Raw genomic sequence first — 16,704 nt, forward strand, 5'->3', positions numbered from 1 at the left:
AGTGTTCCTAATGTTTTGTCCACTCAGTGTAGGTCAAGAACGGATTAATTTAAACTGAAACTTTCTGTCACTATAAATCACTGATGAACCTGGAACAGTGGATTCATTGTTTATTCCAATAATTCACAGAAAGACATGGCGCGTATTTCTTCGTGAACTAACGGGTCAATAAAATCACCATGGACCATGGCTTCTGTTAAGCAAAAACTAAGATTAATAAAAAGAAACCAACGGAAACTGCAGAGCCTTGAAACAGACATCGTGAGGTCTAACTACTGAACTTTCATATATAAAATACAAATTTATAGGTGGGTTAAAAGTGGACCTCGTGGGTCATCAAGGAGTTTCCAAATTCAGAAACACATTACAAAAAGTCCCTGTTTGTTCTCCTGCAGAAATCACAGTTGAAGAATTCCAAGTTGAGGGACTCCTCAAAGCTTAATCCTTCTTGATTCTAGAAATCCTACAAAAGCCATATCTGAAAAAACAGGGAATATTTGTAAGGTTATGGAAGTTAGAGGTGGTGGTGCCTGCCAATGAGGCTGTGGGTGAGGTGGTGGTGCCTGCCAATGAGGCTGTGGGTGAGGTGGTGGTGCCTGCCAATGAGGCTGTGGGTGAGGTGGTGGTGCCTGCCAATGAGGCTGTGGGTGAGGTGCCTGCCAATCAGGCTGTGGGTGAGGTGGTGGTGCCTGCCAATGAGGCTGTGGGAGAGGTGCCTGCCAATGAGGCTGTGGGTGAGGTGCCTGCCAATCAGGCTGTGGGTGAGGTGCCTGCCAATCAGGCTGTGGGTGAGGTGGTGGTGCCTGCCAATGAGGCTGTGGGAGAGGTGCCTGCCAATCAGGCTGTGGGTGAGGTGGTGGTGCCTGCCAATCAGGCTGTGGGTGAGGTGCCTGCCAATCAGGCTGTGGGTGAGGTGGTGGTGCCTGCCAATGAGGCTGTGGGAGAGGTGCCTGCCAATCAGGCTGTGGGTGAGTTGCCTGCCAATCAGGCTGTGGGTGAGTTGCCTGCCAATCAGGCTGTGGGTGAGGTGGTGGTGCCTGCCAATGAGGCTGTGGGAGAGGTGGTGGTGCCTGCCAATCAGGCTGTGGGTGAGGTGCCTGCCAATCAGGCTGTGGGTGAGGTGCCTGCCAATCAGGCTGTGGGTGAGGTGCCTGCCAATCAGGCTGTGGGTGAGGTGGTGGTGCCTGCCAATGAGGCTGTGGGAGAGGTGCCTGCCAATCAGGCTGTGAGTGAGGTGCCTGCCAATGAGGCTGTGGGTGAGGTGGTGGTGCCTGCCAATCAGGCTGTGGGTGAGGTGCCTGCCAATCAGGCTGTGGGTGAGGTGCCTGCCAATCGGGCTGTGGGTGAGGTGCCTGCCAATCGGGCTGTGGGTGAGGTGCCTGCCAATCGGGCTGTGGGTGAGGTGCCTGCCAATCGGGCTGTGGGTGAGGTGCCTGCCAATCGGGCTGTGGGTGAGGTGGTGGTGCCTGCCAATCGGGCTGTGGGTGAGGTGGTGGTGCCTGCCAATCGGGCTGTGGGTGAGGTGGTGGTGCCTGCCAATCGGGCTGTGGGTGAGGTGGTGGTGCCTGCCAATCAGGCTGTGGGTGAGGTGGTGGTGCCTGCCAATGAGGCTGTGGGTGAGGTGGTGGTGCCTGCCAATCAGGCTGTGGGTGAGGTGGTGGTGCCTGCCAATGAGGCTGTGGGAGAGGTGCCAGCCAATCAGGCTGTGAGTGAGGTGGTGGTGCCTGCCAATCAGGCTGTGGGTGAGGTGGTGGTGCCTGCCAATCAGGCTGTGGGTGAGGTGGTGGTGTCTGACAATCAGGCTGTGGGTGAGGTGGTGGTGTCTGACAATCAGGCTGTGGGTGAGGTGGTGGTGCCTGCCAATCAGGCTGTGGGTGAGGTGGTGGTGCCTGCCAATCAGGCTGTGGGTGAGGTGGTGGTGCCTGCCAATCAGGCTGTGGGTGAGGTGGTGGTGCCTGCCAATCAGGCTGTGGGTGAGGTGATGGTGCCTGCCAATCAGGCTGTGGGTGAGGTGGTGGTGCCTGCCAATCAGGCTGTGGGTGAGGTGGTGGTGCCTGCCAATCAGGCTGTGGGTGAGGTGGTGGTGCCTGCCAATCAGGCTATGGGTGAAGTGATGGTGCCTGCCAATCAGGCTGTGGGTGAGGTGGTGGTGCCTGCCAATCAGGCTGTGGGTGAGGTGGTGGTTGGTGTCTGCCAATCAGGCTGTGGGTGAGGTCTGCCAATCAGGGTGTGGGTGAGGTCTGCCAATCAGGGTGTGGGTGAGGTCTGCCAATCAGGGTGTGGGTGAGGTCTGCCAATCAGGGTGTGGGTGAGGTCTGCCAATCAGGCTGTGGGTGAGGTCTGCCAATCAGGCTGTGGGTGAGGTGGTGGTGTCTGCCAATCAGGCTGTGGGTGAGGTCTGCCAATCAGGGTGTGGGTGAGGTGGTGTGGTCTGCCAATCAGGCTGTGGGTGAGGTCTGCCAATCAGGGTGTGGGTGAGGTCTGCCAATCAGGGTGTGGGTGAGGTCTGCCAATCAGGGTGTGGGTGAGTTGGGGGTCTTGAAGAGGCCAGTCTTTCTGAGGTACCGAACGAGGAGAGGCACCGACACCAAAGTAATGCTGATTCGGAGAGGAGCGAAGAGCTTGTGGACGGCGTACGCCAAGACAAATGTACTGGTCCCCGCCGCCAACCTGGACTGAAGCAGAGATTCACTAAAACCTATCTTGTACAGGATGGCAGCCATGTCAATCCCACTGTGGAGAGGACACACACACACACACACACACACACACACACACACACACACACACACACACACGTTATTGGAGAGAAGTACAACAGGGATCATTTTCATCATTATTTTATGATGTGAAGCACGTTGTTAATTGAAGAGTGCTATACAAAAAAAGGTTAACTGTCATTAAATTAAAAACATCCATAAAACGATTTATTCAGCCCATGAGAAGGCCTCTATACGCTTTCATTTAACACATGGTGACATCAGAAACACCTTCCTATTCCCTACATGGTGCACTACTTTAGACCAGAGCCCTATGGCACCCTATTCCCTACATGGTGCACTGCTTTAGACCAGAGCCCTATGGCACCCTATTCCCTACATGGTGCACTACTTTAGACCAGAGCCCTATGGCACCCTATTCCCTACATGGTGCACTACTTTAGACCAGAGCCCTATGGCACCCTATTCCCTACATGGTGCACTACTTTAGACCAGAGCCCTATGGCACCCTATTCCCTACATGGTGCACTACTTTAGACCAGAGCCCTATGGCACCCTATTCCCTACATGGTGCACTACTTTAGACCAGAGCCCTATGGCACCCTATTCCCTACATGGTGCACTACTTTAGACCAGAGCCCTATGGCACCCTATTCCCTACATGGTGCACTACTTTAGACCAGAGCCCTATGGCACCCTATTCCCTACATGGTGCACTACTTTAGACCAGAGCCCTATGGCACCCTATTCCCTACATGGTGCACTACTTTAGACCAGAGCCCTATGGCACCCTATTCCCTACATGGTGCACTACTTTAGACCAGAGCCCTATGGCACCCTATTCCCTACATGGTGCACTACTTTAGACCAGAGCCCTATGGCACCCTATTCCCTACATGGTGCACTACTTTAGACCAGAGCCCTATGGCACCCTATTCCCTACATGGTGCACTACTTTAGACCAGAGCCCTATGGCACCCTATTCCCTACATAGTGCACTACTTTAGACCAGAGCCCTATGGCACCCTATTCCCTACATGGTGCACTGCTTTAGACCAGAGCCCTATGGCACCCTATTCCCTACATGGTGCACTACTTTAGACCAGAGCCCTATGGCACCCTATTCCCTACATGGTGCACTACTTTAGACCAGAGCCCTATGGCACCCTATTCCCTACATGGTGCACTACTTTAGACCAGAGCCCTATGGCACCCTATTCCCTACATGGTGCACTACTTTAGACCAGAGCCCTATGGCACCCTATTCCCTACATGGTGCACTGCTTTAGACCAGAGCCCTATGGCACCCTATTCCCTACATAGTGCACTACTTTAGACCAGAGCCCTATGGCACCCTATTCCCTACATGGTGCACTACTTTAGACCAGAGCCCTATGGCACCCTATTCCCTACATAGTGCACTACTTTAGACCAGAGCCCTATGGCACCCTATTCCCTACATGGTGCACTACTTTAGACCAGAGCCCTATGGCACCCTATTCCCTACATGGTGCACTGCAATGTACCAACACATTGATGCCATTTCAGAATGCATGTCTCTCCCCACGGTGATTATCTGGGATGATAGTGAACTGGAGCGCCATGCTGGCCAGGAGGGTGTTGAGTCTAAGGGCCATATTACTGCTGTCAGGGGAAATCTGTGAGCTGGTTGATAATCGAGGCTCGATCCTCCTGGTATGCAGCCTACTGGGCACAGCTGGCACAGAGCCAGCAGAGAGCCGGCAGGCAGTCAGAGATAGGACACATAACCGGGCCATGGGGCCCACGGCTACAGACAGTCTAACTAACAACGGATTATCCTACAATACACCGTCAGTAGAAGGCCTTCTCTCTATAGTCATTACACCATATGTAGTAGGCCTTCTCTCTATAGTTATTACACCATCAGTAGACCTTCTCTCTATAGTCATTACACCATCAGTAGACCTTCTCTCCATAGTCATTACACCATCAGTAGGCCTTCTCTCTATAGTCATTACACGGTCAGTAGGCCTTCTCTCTATAGTCATTACACGGTCAGTAGGCCTTCTCTCTATAGTCATTACACCATCAGTAGAAGGCCTTCTCTCTATAGTCATTACACCATCAGTAGAAGGACTTCTCTCTATAGTCATTACACCATCAGTAGAAGGCCTTCTCTCTATAGTCATTACACCATCAGTAGAAGGCCTTCTCTCTATAGTCATTACACCATCAGTAGAAGGACTTCTCTCTATAGTCATTACACCATCAGTAGAAGGCCTTCTCTCTATAGTCATTACACCATCAGTAGAAGGCCTTCTCTCTATAGTCATTACACCATCAGTAGAAGGCCTTCTCTATAGTCATTACACCATCAGTAGAAGGCCTTCTCTCTATAGTCATTACACCATCAGTAGAAGGCCTTCTCTCTATAGTCATTACACCATATGTAGTAGGCCTTCTCTCTATAGTTATTACACCATCAGTAGTCCTTCTCTCTATAGTAATTACACCATCAGTAGGCCTTCTCTCTATAGTCATTACACCATCAGTAGTCCTTCTCTCTATAGTCATTACACCATCAGTAGGCCTTCTCTCTATAGTCATTACACCATCAGTAGTCCTTCTCTCTATAGTCATTACACCATCAGTAGAAGGCCTTCTCTCTATAGTCATTACACCATCAGTAGAAGGCCTTCTCTCTATAGTCATTACACCATCAGTAGGCCTTCTCTCTATAGTCATTACACCATCAGTAGACCTTCTCTCTATAGTCATTACACCATCAGTAGGCCTTCTCTCTATAGTCATTACACCATCAGTAGTCCTTCTCTCTATAGTAATTACACCATCAGTAGGCCTTCTCTCTATAGTCATTACACCATCAGTAGGCCTTCTCTCTATAGTCATTACACCATCAGTAGTCCTTCTCTCTATAGTCATTACACCATCAGTAGGCCTTCTCTCTATAGTCATTACACCATCAGTAGACCTTCTCTCTATAGTCATTACACCATCAGTAGACCTTCTCTCTATAGTCATTACACCATCAGTAGGCCTTCTCTCTATAGTCATTACACCATCAGTAGGCCTTCTCTCTATAGTCATTACACCATCAGTAGTCCTTCTCTCTATAGTCATTACACCATCAGTAGTCCTTCTCTCTATAGTAATTACACCATCAGTAGGCCTTCTCTCTATAGTCATTACACCATCAGTAGGCCTTCTCTCTATAGTCATTACACCATCAGTAGGCCTTCTCTCTATAGTCATTACACCATCAGTAGACCTTCTCTCTATAGTCATTACACCATCAGTAGTCCTTCTCTCTATAGTCATTACACCATCAGTAGTCCTTCTCTCTATAGTCATTACACCATCAGTAGGCCTTCTCTCTATAGTCATTACACCATCAGTAGGCCTTCTCTCTACAGTCATTACACCATCAGTAGAAGGCCTTCTCTCTATAGTCATTACACCATCAGTAGAAGGCCTTCTCTCTATAGTCATTACACCATCAGTAGGCCTTCTCTCTATAGTCATTACACCATCAGTAGGCCTTCCCCCTATATCCATTCCCAGAGACATGAGGGAGATGCATACGTGGAAGGACATTACCTGGACACAGCAAGGTAGAACATTCCCAGAGACATGAGGGAGATGCATATGTGGAAGGAGACGCCCACTGCTCCGTACTCCTTAAACACCTTCTTCAGCTGCTGGGCCTTGCTGGGTTTGTCCTCTTCGGGCTCTGGTACCTTGGGCTCCTCAGGGACCTTGGCTGAGGCTTCCTTTGGAGTCTGGTCCTGGTCGGGTCAGAGAGAAAGAGCGATTTTTTTAAATTGATCCTTTAATTAAAAACTGGGGAACGTCACATTGAGATTGACTCTTTTTAAAGTGTGCCCTGGTCACGGAATATCAACACTGGTTCCACATATCGAATAGTAAGAACGTTTTTTCATACAGTCTTTGTATTCGTTGAGACTCAATGAACATTTTGAAAACGGGAACATTTAGAAAACGGACTACGATGTGTCAGCCACAGCCGATGAGTCAGCAGAAAACGGACTACGATGCGTCAGCCACAGCCGATGAGTCAGCAGAAAACGGACTACGATGCGTCAGCCACAGCCGATGAGTCAGCAGAAAACGGACTACGATGCGTCAGCCACAGCCGATGAGTCAGCAGAAAACGGACTACGATGCGTCAGCCACAGCCGATGAGTCAGCAGAAAACGGACTACGATGCGTCAGCCACAGCCGATGAGTCAGCAGAAAACGGACTACGATGCGTCAGCCACAGCCGATGAGTCAGCAGAAAACGGACTACGATGCGTCAGCCACAGCCGATGAGTCAGCAGAAAACGGACTACGATGCGTCAGCCACAGCCGATGAGTCAGCAGAAAACGGACTACGATGCGTCAGCCACAGCCGATGAGTCAGCAGAAAACGGACTACGATGCGTCAGCCACAGCCGATGAGTCAGCAGAAAACGGACTACGATGCGTCAGCCACAGCCGATGAGTCAGCAGAAAACGGACTACGATGCGTCAGCCACAGCCGATGAGTCAGCAGAAAACTGACTACGATGCGTCAGCCACAGCCGATGAGTCAGCAGAAAACGGACTACGATGCGTCAGCCACAGCCGATGAGTCAGCAGAAAACAAACAGAAGCAGGTATCAGTCAAACGTAAGGTGCATTCAGAAAGAATTCAGACCCCTTGACTTTTCCACATTTTGGTACGTTACAGCCTTAATGTAAAACATGTTCTTTTTGCTCTTCTCCTAATCAAAATACACACACAACCCCATTTGCAAATTTATAAAAATACAAAAAAATGAAATATCACATAAGTATTCAGACCCTTTATCAGTGTTTTGTTGAAGCACCTTTGGCAGCATAGAGTCTTCTTGGGTATGACGCTACAAGCTTGGCACACCTGTATTTGGGGAATTCCTCCCATTCTTCTCAAGCTCTGGATGGGATGTGTCGCTGCACAGCTATTTTCAGGTCTCTCCAGAGATGTTTGATCAGGTTCAAGTCCGGGCTCAGGAATGTCCCTAAGAACACAGTGGCCTCCATCATTCTTAAAATGGAAGAAATTGGAACCCCCAAGACTCTGCCAAACTGAGCAATCGGGGGAGAAGGGCCTTGGTCAGGGAGGTGACCAAGAACCCGATGGTCACTCTGACAGAGCTCCAGAGTTCCTCTGTGGAGAAGGGAGAACATTCCAGAAAGACAACGATCTCTGCAGCACTCCACCAATCAGGCCTTTATGGTAGAGTGGCCAGACGGAAGCCACTCTTCAGTAAAAGGCACGTGACAACCTGCTTCGAGTCAAAAGGCACCTAAAGACATGAGAAACTAGATTTGACTGGTCTGATGAAACCAAGATTTAATTATTTGGCCTGAATGTGAAGTCTGGAGGAAACCTGGCACCTCCCTATGGTGAAGCATGGTGGTGGCAGGATCATGCTGTGGGGATGTATTTTGGCAGGAGGGACTGGGAGACTAGTCAGGATCGAGGCAAAGATGAACAGAGCAAAGTACAGAGAGATCCTTGATGAAAACCTGCTCCAGAGCACTCAGGACCTCAGACTGGGGCGAAGATTCACCTTCCAACAGGACAATGACCCTAAGCATACAGCCAAGACAACGCAGGCGTGGCTTCGGGAAAAGTCTCTGAATGTCCTTGAGTGGCCCAGCCAGAGCCCAGACTTGAACATCTCTGGAGTAGAGGTCGACCGATGATTTTTCAACGCCGATACAGATTATTGGAGGACCAAAAAAAGCCGATACCGATTAATAGGCCGATTTTTACATATTTATTTGTAATAATGACAATTACAACAATACTGAATGAACACTTATTTTAACTTAATATAATACATAAATAAAAATCTATTTAGCATCAAATAAATAAAGAAACATGTTCAATTTGGTTTAAATAATGCAAACACAGTGTTGGAGAAGAAAGTAAAAGTGCAATATGTGCCATGTAAGAAAGCTAACGTTTCAGTTCCTTGCTCAGAACATGAAAGCTGGTGGTTCCTTTTAACATGAGTCTTCAATATTCCCAGGTAAGAAGTTTTAGGTTGTAGTTATTATAGGAATTATAGGACTATTTCCTTCTATACCATTTGTATTTCATATACCTTTGACTATTGGATGTTCTTATAGGCACTTTAGTATTGCCAGTGTAACAGTATAGCTTCCGTCCCTCTCCTCGCCCCTACCTGGGCTCAAACCAGGAACACATTGACAACAGCCACCCTCGATGCAGCGTTAACCATCACTACACAAATGCCGCGGGGAACAACTACTTCAAGGTCTCAGAGCGAGTGACGTCACCAGTTGAAATGCTATTAGCGCGCACCCCGCTAACTAGCTAGCCATTTCACATCGGTTACACCAGCCTAATCTCAGGAGATGATAGGCTTGAAGTCATAAACAGCTCAATGCTTGAAGCACAACGAAGAGCTGCTGGCAAAACGCACAAAGGTGGTTAGAACGTTGGACGAGTAACTGGAAGGTTGCAAGTTCAAACCCGCAAGCTGACATGGTACAAATCTGTCATTCTTCCCCTGAACAAAGTAGTTAACCCACTGTTCCCCGGTAGGCCGTCACTGGAGAGATCTGAAAATAGCTTGGCAGCAACACTTTCCTTCCAACCTGACAGAGCTTGAGAGGATCTGCAGAGAAGAATGGGAGAAACTCCCCAAATACAGGTGTGCCTGTAATCGCTGGCAAAGGTGCTTCACAAATTACTGAGTAAAGGGTCTGAATACTTATGTAAATTGCGATATTTAAGTTGATTTTTTTATACATTTGCAAAAAATGTCTAAAAACCTGTTTTTGCTTTGTCATTATGGAATATTGTGTGTAGTCCAGAATAAGGCTGTAACGTGACAGAATGTTGAAGGGGTCAAGGGGTCTGAATACTTTCCAAATACACTGTATACCACGGCTAAGGGCTGTTCTCAAGGACGGCATAACGCTGAGTGCCTGGACACAGCCCTTAGCCGTGGTATATTGGCCATATACTACAAACCCCCGAGGTGACTATTTTTTTTTTATTTTATTTTTTTTACAAATTTAGCATTTTTTTGTTGTAAAAAAAACATGTTTTTGCTTAGTCATTATGGGGTAGTGTGCGTAGATTTGGGTGGGGGGGCAATTGTAATACATTTTAGAATCAGGCTGTAACGTAACAAACTGTGGAAAAAGTCAAGGGGTCTGAATACTTTCTGAATGCACTGTACGTAGCCTAAGTGTCTCGGCACGCAGGGCAACATGCATGGGAAGTAGTACATGGATTAGCTGCTCTTCGGGCTACAGTAAATAACACAGCATTATAATAGAAGACCCTGGAGAAGTCATACTGCAACGAACTCCAATAGATGATAGGTACGGTTATATGACCAATAGAAACCTAGAAGCGGCTGCCACAGCAGAGCAGGAAATAACTAGGCACAGCCCGCTTCACCCGCACTGTTATTATAGAAAACATTTCTTTTTAACAAATCGGTCATCCGAATCTCCCTGCTAAAATGTCCTCTAAGCAGGTTTCAACTGAGCACTAAAATAGCCACATGGCTCAGTCCCTTTCCCTCCTGTTCTTGTTCTTCTATTTGACCCTAACAACACGGGGTGAGACCAGGCTAGTGCAGTGACGCACCACAAGCCTCTCCAACAATAGACAAAAGGCCAAAGAGGCGGAGGGAAGGACAGACACGGACTGGCTTGGAAAGTCAGAGAGGGACAGAGTAGAGCAGGCAGAGAGAAGGACAGACACGGACTGGCTTGGAAAGCCAGAGAGGGACAGAGTAGAGCAGGCAGAGAGAAGGACAGACACAGACTGGCTTAGAAAGCCAGAGAGGGACAGAGTAGAGCAGGCAGAGAGAAGGACAGACACAGACTGGCTTGGAAAGCCAGAGAGGGACAGAGTAGAGCAGGCAGAGAGAAGGACAGACACAGACTGGCTTGGAAAGCCAGAGAGGGACAGAGTAGAGCAGGCAGAGAGAAGGACAGACACAGACTGGCTTGGAAAGCCAGAGAGGGACAGAGTAGAGCAGGCAGAGAGAAGGACAGACACAGACTGGCTTGGAAAGCCAGAGAGGGACAGAGTAGAGCAGGCAGAGAGCAGGACAGACACAGACTGGCTTGGAAAGCCAGAGAGGGACAGAGTAGAGCAGGCAGAGAGAAGGACAGACTCAGACTGGCTTGGAAAGCCAGAGAGGGGACAGACACAGACTGGCTTGGAAAGCCAGAGAGGGACAGAGTAGAGCAGGCAGAGAGAAGGACAGACACGGACTGGCTTGGAAAGCCAGAGAGGGACAGAGTAGAGCAGGCAGAGAGAAGGACAGACACAGACTGGCTTGGAAAGCCAGAGAGGGACAGAGTAGAGCAGGCAGAGAGAAGGACAGACACAGACTGGCTTGGAAAGCCAGAGAGGGACAGAGTAGAGCAGGCAGAGAGAAGGACAGACACAGACTGGCTTGGAAAGCCAGAGAGGGACAGAGTAGAGCAGGCAGAGAGAAGGACAGACACGGACTGGCTTGGAAAGCCAGAGAGGGGACAGACACAGACTGGCTTGGAAAGCCAGAGAGGGACAGAGTAGAGCAGGCAGAGAGAAGGACAGACACAGACTGGCTTGGAAAGCCAGAGAGGGATAGAGTAGAGCAGGCAGAGAGCAGGACAGACACAGACTGGCTTGGAAAGCCAGAGAGGGACAGAGTAGAGCAGGCAGAGAGAAGGACAGACACAGACTGGCTTGGAAAGCCAGAGAGGGACAGAGTAGAGCAGGCAGAGAGAAGGACAGACACAGACTGGCTTGGAAAGCCAGAGAGGGACAGAGTAGAGCAGGCAGAGAGAAGGACAGACACGGACTGGCTTGGAAAGCCAGAGAGGAACAGAGTAGAGCAGGCAGAGAGAAGGACAGACACAGACTGGCTTGGAAAGCCAGAGAGGGACAGAGTAGAGCAGGCAGAGAGAAGGACAGACACGGACTGGCTTGGAAAGCCAGAGAGGGACAGAGTAGAGCAGGCAGAGAGAAGGACAGACACAGACTGGCTTGGAAAGCCAGAGAGGGACAGAGTAGAGCAGGCAGAGAGAAGGACAGACACAGACTGGCTTGGAAAGCCAGAGAGGGACAGAGTAGAGCAGGCAGAGAGAAGGACAGACACAGACTGGCTTGGAAAGCCAGAGAGGACCAGAGCAGAGCAGGCAGAGAGCAGCCGTGGGAAGGTCATGTGAGTGAGTGGTATAGGGAGCATTGCCAGGGAGGCGACAAGAACAGAGGGACTGTGTGTGTGTGTGTGTGTGTGTGTGTGTGTGTGTGTGTGTGTGTGTGTGTGTGTGATAACAGCTTTTGAGAGGATGCAGACGGCAGACAAACACACAGCACCACCCTGACCCGGCCCAGCCCGCCACCCTCACTAGCACATCTGCTACTTTGAATGAGAGGGCCGAGGACAAACATAACAGCATTAGTTAAGCCCTCTTAGGTCATGACCTTCAAGCAGAATGTTGCTGTGTTAGATGTGGTAGATATGAAAAATCAGGCCTATAGGGTCTTCCAGCTAAATAACGAGTCTTTACCATGGACCTCACAGCATTAACAGAACAGTGTGTCTATTCCCATCTGTTCACATGCAGCTTTTCCTTTATAATGATGACTCAGGACCTTGTCTCAGGGTTCCTGCTGTTTTCAGAACAACCCGGGTTATGGAGGAAAGGGGAAATTATTACGATTTATTAAAATAAGAATATACTCGATTTTTCCCTCATGCATCCCATCCTCAATTTATTTATTACAGGCTCAGACGAGTAGAGCTTGACTGAAGTGGTAGCCTATTTTTTTTATTTTATTTAAATGTTACCTTTATTTAACTAGGCAAGTCAGTTAAGAACAAATTCTTATTTTCAATGACGGCCTAGGAACAGTAGGTTAACTGGTCTAGGAACAGTAGGTTAACTGGTCTAGGAACAGTAGGTTAACTGGTCTAGGAACAGTGGGTTAACTGGTCTAGGAACAGTGGGATAACTGGTCTAGGAACAGTGGGTTAACTGGTCTAGGAACAGTGGGTTAACTGCCTGTTCAGGGGCAGAACAACAGATTTTGTACCTTGTCAGTTCGGGGATTTGAACTTGCAACCTTTCGGTTACTAGTCTAACACTCTAACCACTAGGCTACCCTGCCGCCCGGTAGGGTAGCCTGAACCCCCCGAGAGAGAAACGCTCTGAAACCCCCCGAGAGAGAAACACTCTGAAACCCCCCGAGAGAGAAACGCTCTGAAACCCCGAGAGAGAAACGCTCTGAAACCCCCGAGAGAGAAACGCTCTGAACCCCCGCTAGAGAAACGCTCTGAACCCCCCGAGACGCTCTGAACCTCCGAGAGAGACGCTCTGAACCCCCGAGAGAGAAACGCTCTGAACCCCCGAGAGAAACGCTCTGAACCCTCCGAGAGAGAAACGCTCTGAAACCCCGAGAGAGAAACGCTCTGAACCCCCGAGAGAGAAACGCTCTGAACTCCCGAGAAAGAAACGCTCTGAACCCCCGAGAGAGAAACGCTCTGAACTCCCGAGAGAGAAACGCTCTGAAACCCCGAGAGAGAAACGCTCTGAACCCCCGAGAGAGACGCTCTGACCCCCAGAGAGAAACGCTCTGAACCCCCGAGAGAGAAACGCTCTGAGCCCCCGAGAGAAACGCTCTGAAACCCCGAGAGAGAAACACTCTGAACCCCGAGAGAGACGCTCTGACCCCGAGAGAGAAACGCTCTGAAACCCCGAGAGAGAAACGCTCTGAACCCCCGAGAGAGAAACGCTCTGAACCCCCGAGAGAGAAACGCTCTGAACCCCCAAGAGAGAAACGCTCTGAACCCCGAGAGAGAAACGCTCTGAACCCCCCGAGAGAGACGCTCTGAACCCCCCGAGAGAGAAACGCTCTGAACCCCCCGAGAGAGAAACGCTCTGAACCCCCCGAGAGAGAAACGCTCTGAACCCCCAGAGAGAGACGCTCTGAACCCCCCGAGAGAGACGCTCTGAACCCCCCGAGAGAGAAACGCTCTGAACCCCCGAGAGAGAAACGCTCTGAACCCCCCGAGAGAGAGACGCTCTGAACCCCCCGAGAGAGACGCTCTGAACCCCCCGAGAGAGAACGCCTGAACCCCCGAGAGAGAAACGCTCTGAACCCCCGAGAGAGAGACGCTTACGAACCCCCGAGAGAGAAACGCTCTGAACCCCCCGAGAGAAACGCCCTCTGAACCCTCCGAGAGAGAAACGCTTGAAACCCCGAGAGAGAAACGCTCTGAACCCCCGAGAGAGAAAATGCTCTGAACCCCCGAGAAAGAAACGCTCTGAACCCCCGAGAGAGAAACGCTCTGAACCCCCCGAGAGAGAAACGCTCTGAAACCCCGAGAGAGAAACGCTCTGAACCCCTGGTCTAGAGAGACGCTCTGACCCCCTAGGAGAGAGAAACGCTCTGAACCCCCGAGAGAGAAACGCTCTGAGCCCCCCGAGAGAAACGCTCTGAAACCCCGAGAGAGAAACACTCTGAACCCCCCGAGAGAGACGCTCTGACCCCCCGAGAGAGAAACGCTCTGAAACCCCCGAGAGAGAAACGCTCTGAACCCCCGAGAGAGAAACGCTCTGAACCCCCGAGAGAGAAACGCTCTGAACCCCGAGAGAGAAACGCTCTGAACCCCGAGAGAGAAACGCTCTGAACCCCCGAGAGAGACGCTCTGAACTCCCCGAGAGAGAAACGCTCTGAACCCCCGAGAGAGAAACGCTCTGAACCCCCGAGAGAGAAACGCTCTGAACCCCCAGAGAGAGACGCTCTGAACCCCCCGAGAGAGAAACGCTCTGAACCCCCCGAGAAAGAAACGCTCTGAACCCCCCCGAGAGAGAAACGCTCTGAACCCCGAGAGAGAAACGCTCTGAAACCCCGAGAGAGAAACGCTCTGAACCCCCGAGAGAGACGCTCTGACCCCGAGAGAGAAACGCTCTGAAACCCCCAGAGAGAGAAACGCTCTGAAACCCCCAGAGAGAGAAACGCTCTGAACCCCCAGAGAGAAAACGCTCTGAGCCCCCGAGAGAAACGCTCTGAACCCCCCGAGAGAGACGCTCTGAACCCCCCGAGAGAGAAACGCTCTGAACCCCCCGAGAGAGAAACGCTCTGAATTTCTCTCTGACCAGAACATTGGACAAGGTAAATAGAAGCAGGACAGTGCGGTACTGTGGAATGAAGATTAATAACAAGTTATACAACATCCAGAGTAGTTTTAAGTTTCCTGATAGTTACATAGAGCCTTTTGTACACCAAGCTACTCATATCTGGCTATAAAGTACAACCCCACAGGGACAGCATTAGGCCTATTCACAGCAGAGAGCTGTGTCCGCGTCATGATACTTGCATAACATCGCTGCAATGTACACGACGGACGTTATAATGTAGAGTAGGCCAATTACTTGTAACAAACTAGTATTTCAATCCGTTTAGAAATGTAATTACTGTGTCATGTCTCAAAACAACAGGCAGAGAACCAGCAACTGTTGACTCGACACGAAACCCTGCGCGGGTTCAGGGTCGTCATTGTTTGGTGTAGCTAAGTGGGGCATGATTGCTGGTCAAACATGGTTAAATTCGGTGACAGGGAGGTTAAACAAATACCATTGAAAGTTGAACATTTACCCCTTTGAGAACAGCGTCCGAGTCTTCCAGGCCTTTCGGCGCGGCAGCAACAGAGGACAGATCCCTCATTTGCACAGTCGACGTGGGACAGAAGCGATGCTTGCAGACCTCCGCGCCAGACGTAAACAAAACCGTTTTAAGTCCAGCTATATGTCGTTTCTGTCTGTTTTGACCTCCATTCGTCCGATATAGCGGTAAGCTAGTGTTACAATATGTAGGGCTGAAAATAATTTTGTTGGAGAAATTAAAAGCGAACAGGGTTCCTCGAGGTAATTGTTCCCGATGCGTGATTATGAAACGAACCGAGTCCCAGTTTTTGATGGAAAACATGTCCTTCTCCCTCTTTTCTCGCTTTCCACCAGGCGAAAGTGCAGAATCATCCCGACCACCACCACGGACATATCCACAAAACGACCTGGAGCAATTGAATGTGCGGCTGTTATGCAACGGCCAGGTAACGTCAGCTGCTCTGTTTGTTTTAAGTTGCGCCGCTGCCCTGGTCGTGGAGTTTAAACACAGATCCAAAGCCGTGGCGGAGAGCCTCGCTCCGCGACACAAAAACATGGTTCCCGTCGCAAAAAACTACACACAAAGGCTGGGTCTATAAAGCGGATAAATTCAAATAGCAATTAACATGAGACGAGGAAGCTGTTTCCAAGAATAGCGTAGACATTAATGTCAGGTTGATCGCTATCAACACGCTGTCCTCATCTCGCTCTGCTGATTAGAGTGAGACAACCAATGAGGACATTCACTGTTCCACCAATAACGAGCCCGTTTGTAAGGAGAAAAAACCTTAAAGTTACAACAATACATGTAACCTACATTATGCCATATGTAGTTGCGCACTCCCGAATCTTTGCAATAGGTGACATGGAGCCTAATGTTATGTGTAGTCTAGATTAACATGTAATGTAGGCTACATTACTGGGTTGTAATTTGCCATAATTATGCATATTGAACTATGTTTGGAAGCAGATATAGACCATTTATAAACTGTCATTTTAAACCAATGCGTGACCAATATCAACAACAAAAGTTATGTTTGCCACAGCATTTAATCAGCCCTCTCCCCCCTCTCTCTCTCTCTCTGTGTTTAGCACAGTATGACAGTGCGTGTCTAACATCATGGAGGGTGTCAAATATTTCCCCCTGCTATAAAGGTGTAATATGAAGCTCCTGCCAGTCCTACTAATGATAGCTCTGCCTCGGGTGGGGCTCAGTTAGTTAAAGGACCATACTGTTATAATGTTCACTCTTACTGTTGTAAACAACATTCACTCCTACTGTCGCTCTATAGTTGATAGA

The 16,704-nt window shown here is 49.6% G+C and overlaps 1 protein-coding gene and 1 long non-coding RNA gene across 2 annotated transcripts; both read right to left on the reverse strand.

Annotated features, from left to right (window-relative positions):
• Positions 1 to 2,435: 2,435 nt before the first annotated feature.
• Positions 2,436 to 16,127, reverse strand: fam210b (family with sequence similarity 210 member B). Its single transcript, XM_052526467.1, has 3 exons — positions 15,397 to 16,127; positions 6,321 to 6,508; positions 2,436 to 2,733 (listed from the first exon to the last, which is right to left on the reverse strand). Exons 1-3 carry the CDS (start codon positions 15,958 to 15,960, stop codon positions 2,514 to 2,516), a joined length of 972 nt encoding a protein of 323 aa, XP_052382427.1. The 5' UTR covers positions 15,961 to 16,127; the 3' UTR covers positions 2,436 to 2,513.
• LOC127932099 (uncharacterized) lies at positions 5,161 to 6,300 on the reverse strand. The gene is made up of 3 exons (XR_008144034.1): positions 5,992 to 6,300; positions 5,695 to 5,760; positions 5,161 to 5,529 (listed from the first exon to the last, which is right to left on the reverse strand). It is a non-coding gene; the product is annotated as an uncharacterized LOC127932099 (long non-coding RNA).
• Positions 16,128 to 16,704: the final 577 nt, after the last annotated feature.

Source organism: Oncorhynchus keta, chromosome 10 (genome assembly GCF_023373465.1).
Source record: "Oncorhynchus keta strain PuntledgeMale-10-30-2019 chromosome 10, Oket_V2, whole genome shotgun sequence".
Lineage (NCBI taxonomy): Eukaryota > Metazoa > Chordata > Actinopteri > Salmoniformes > Salmonidae > Oncorhynchus > Oncorhynchus keta.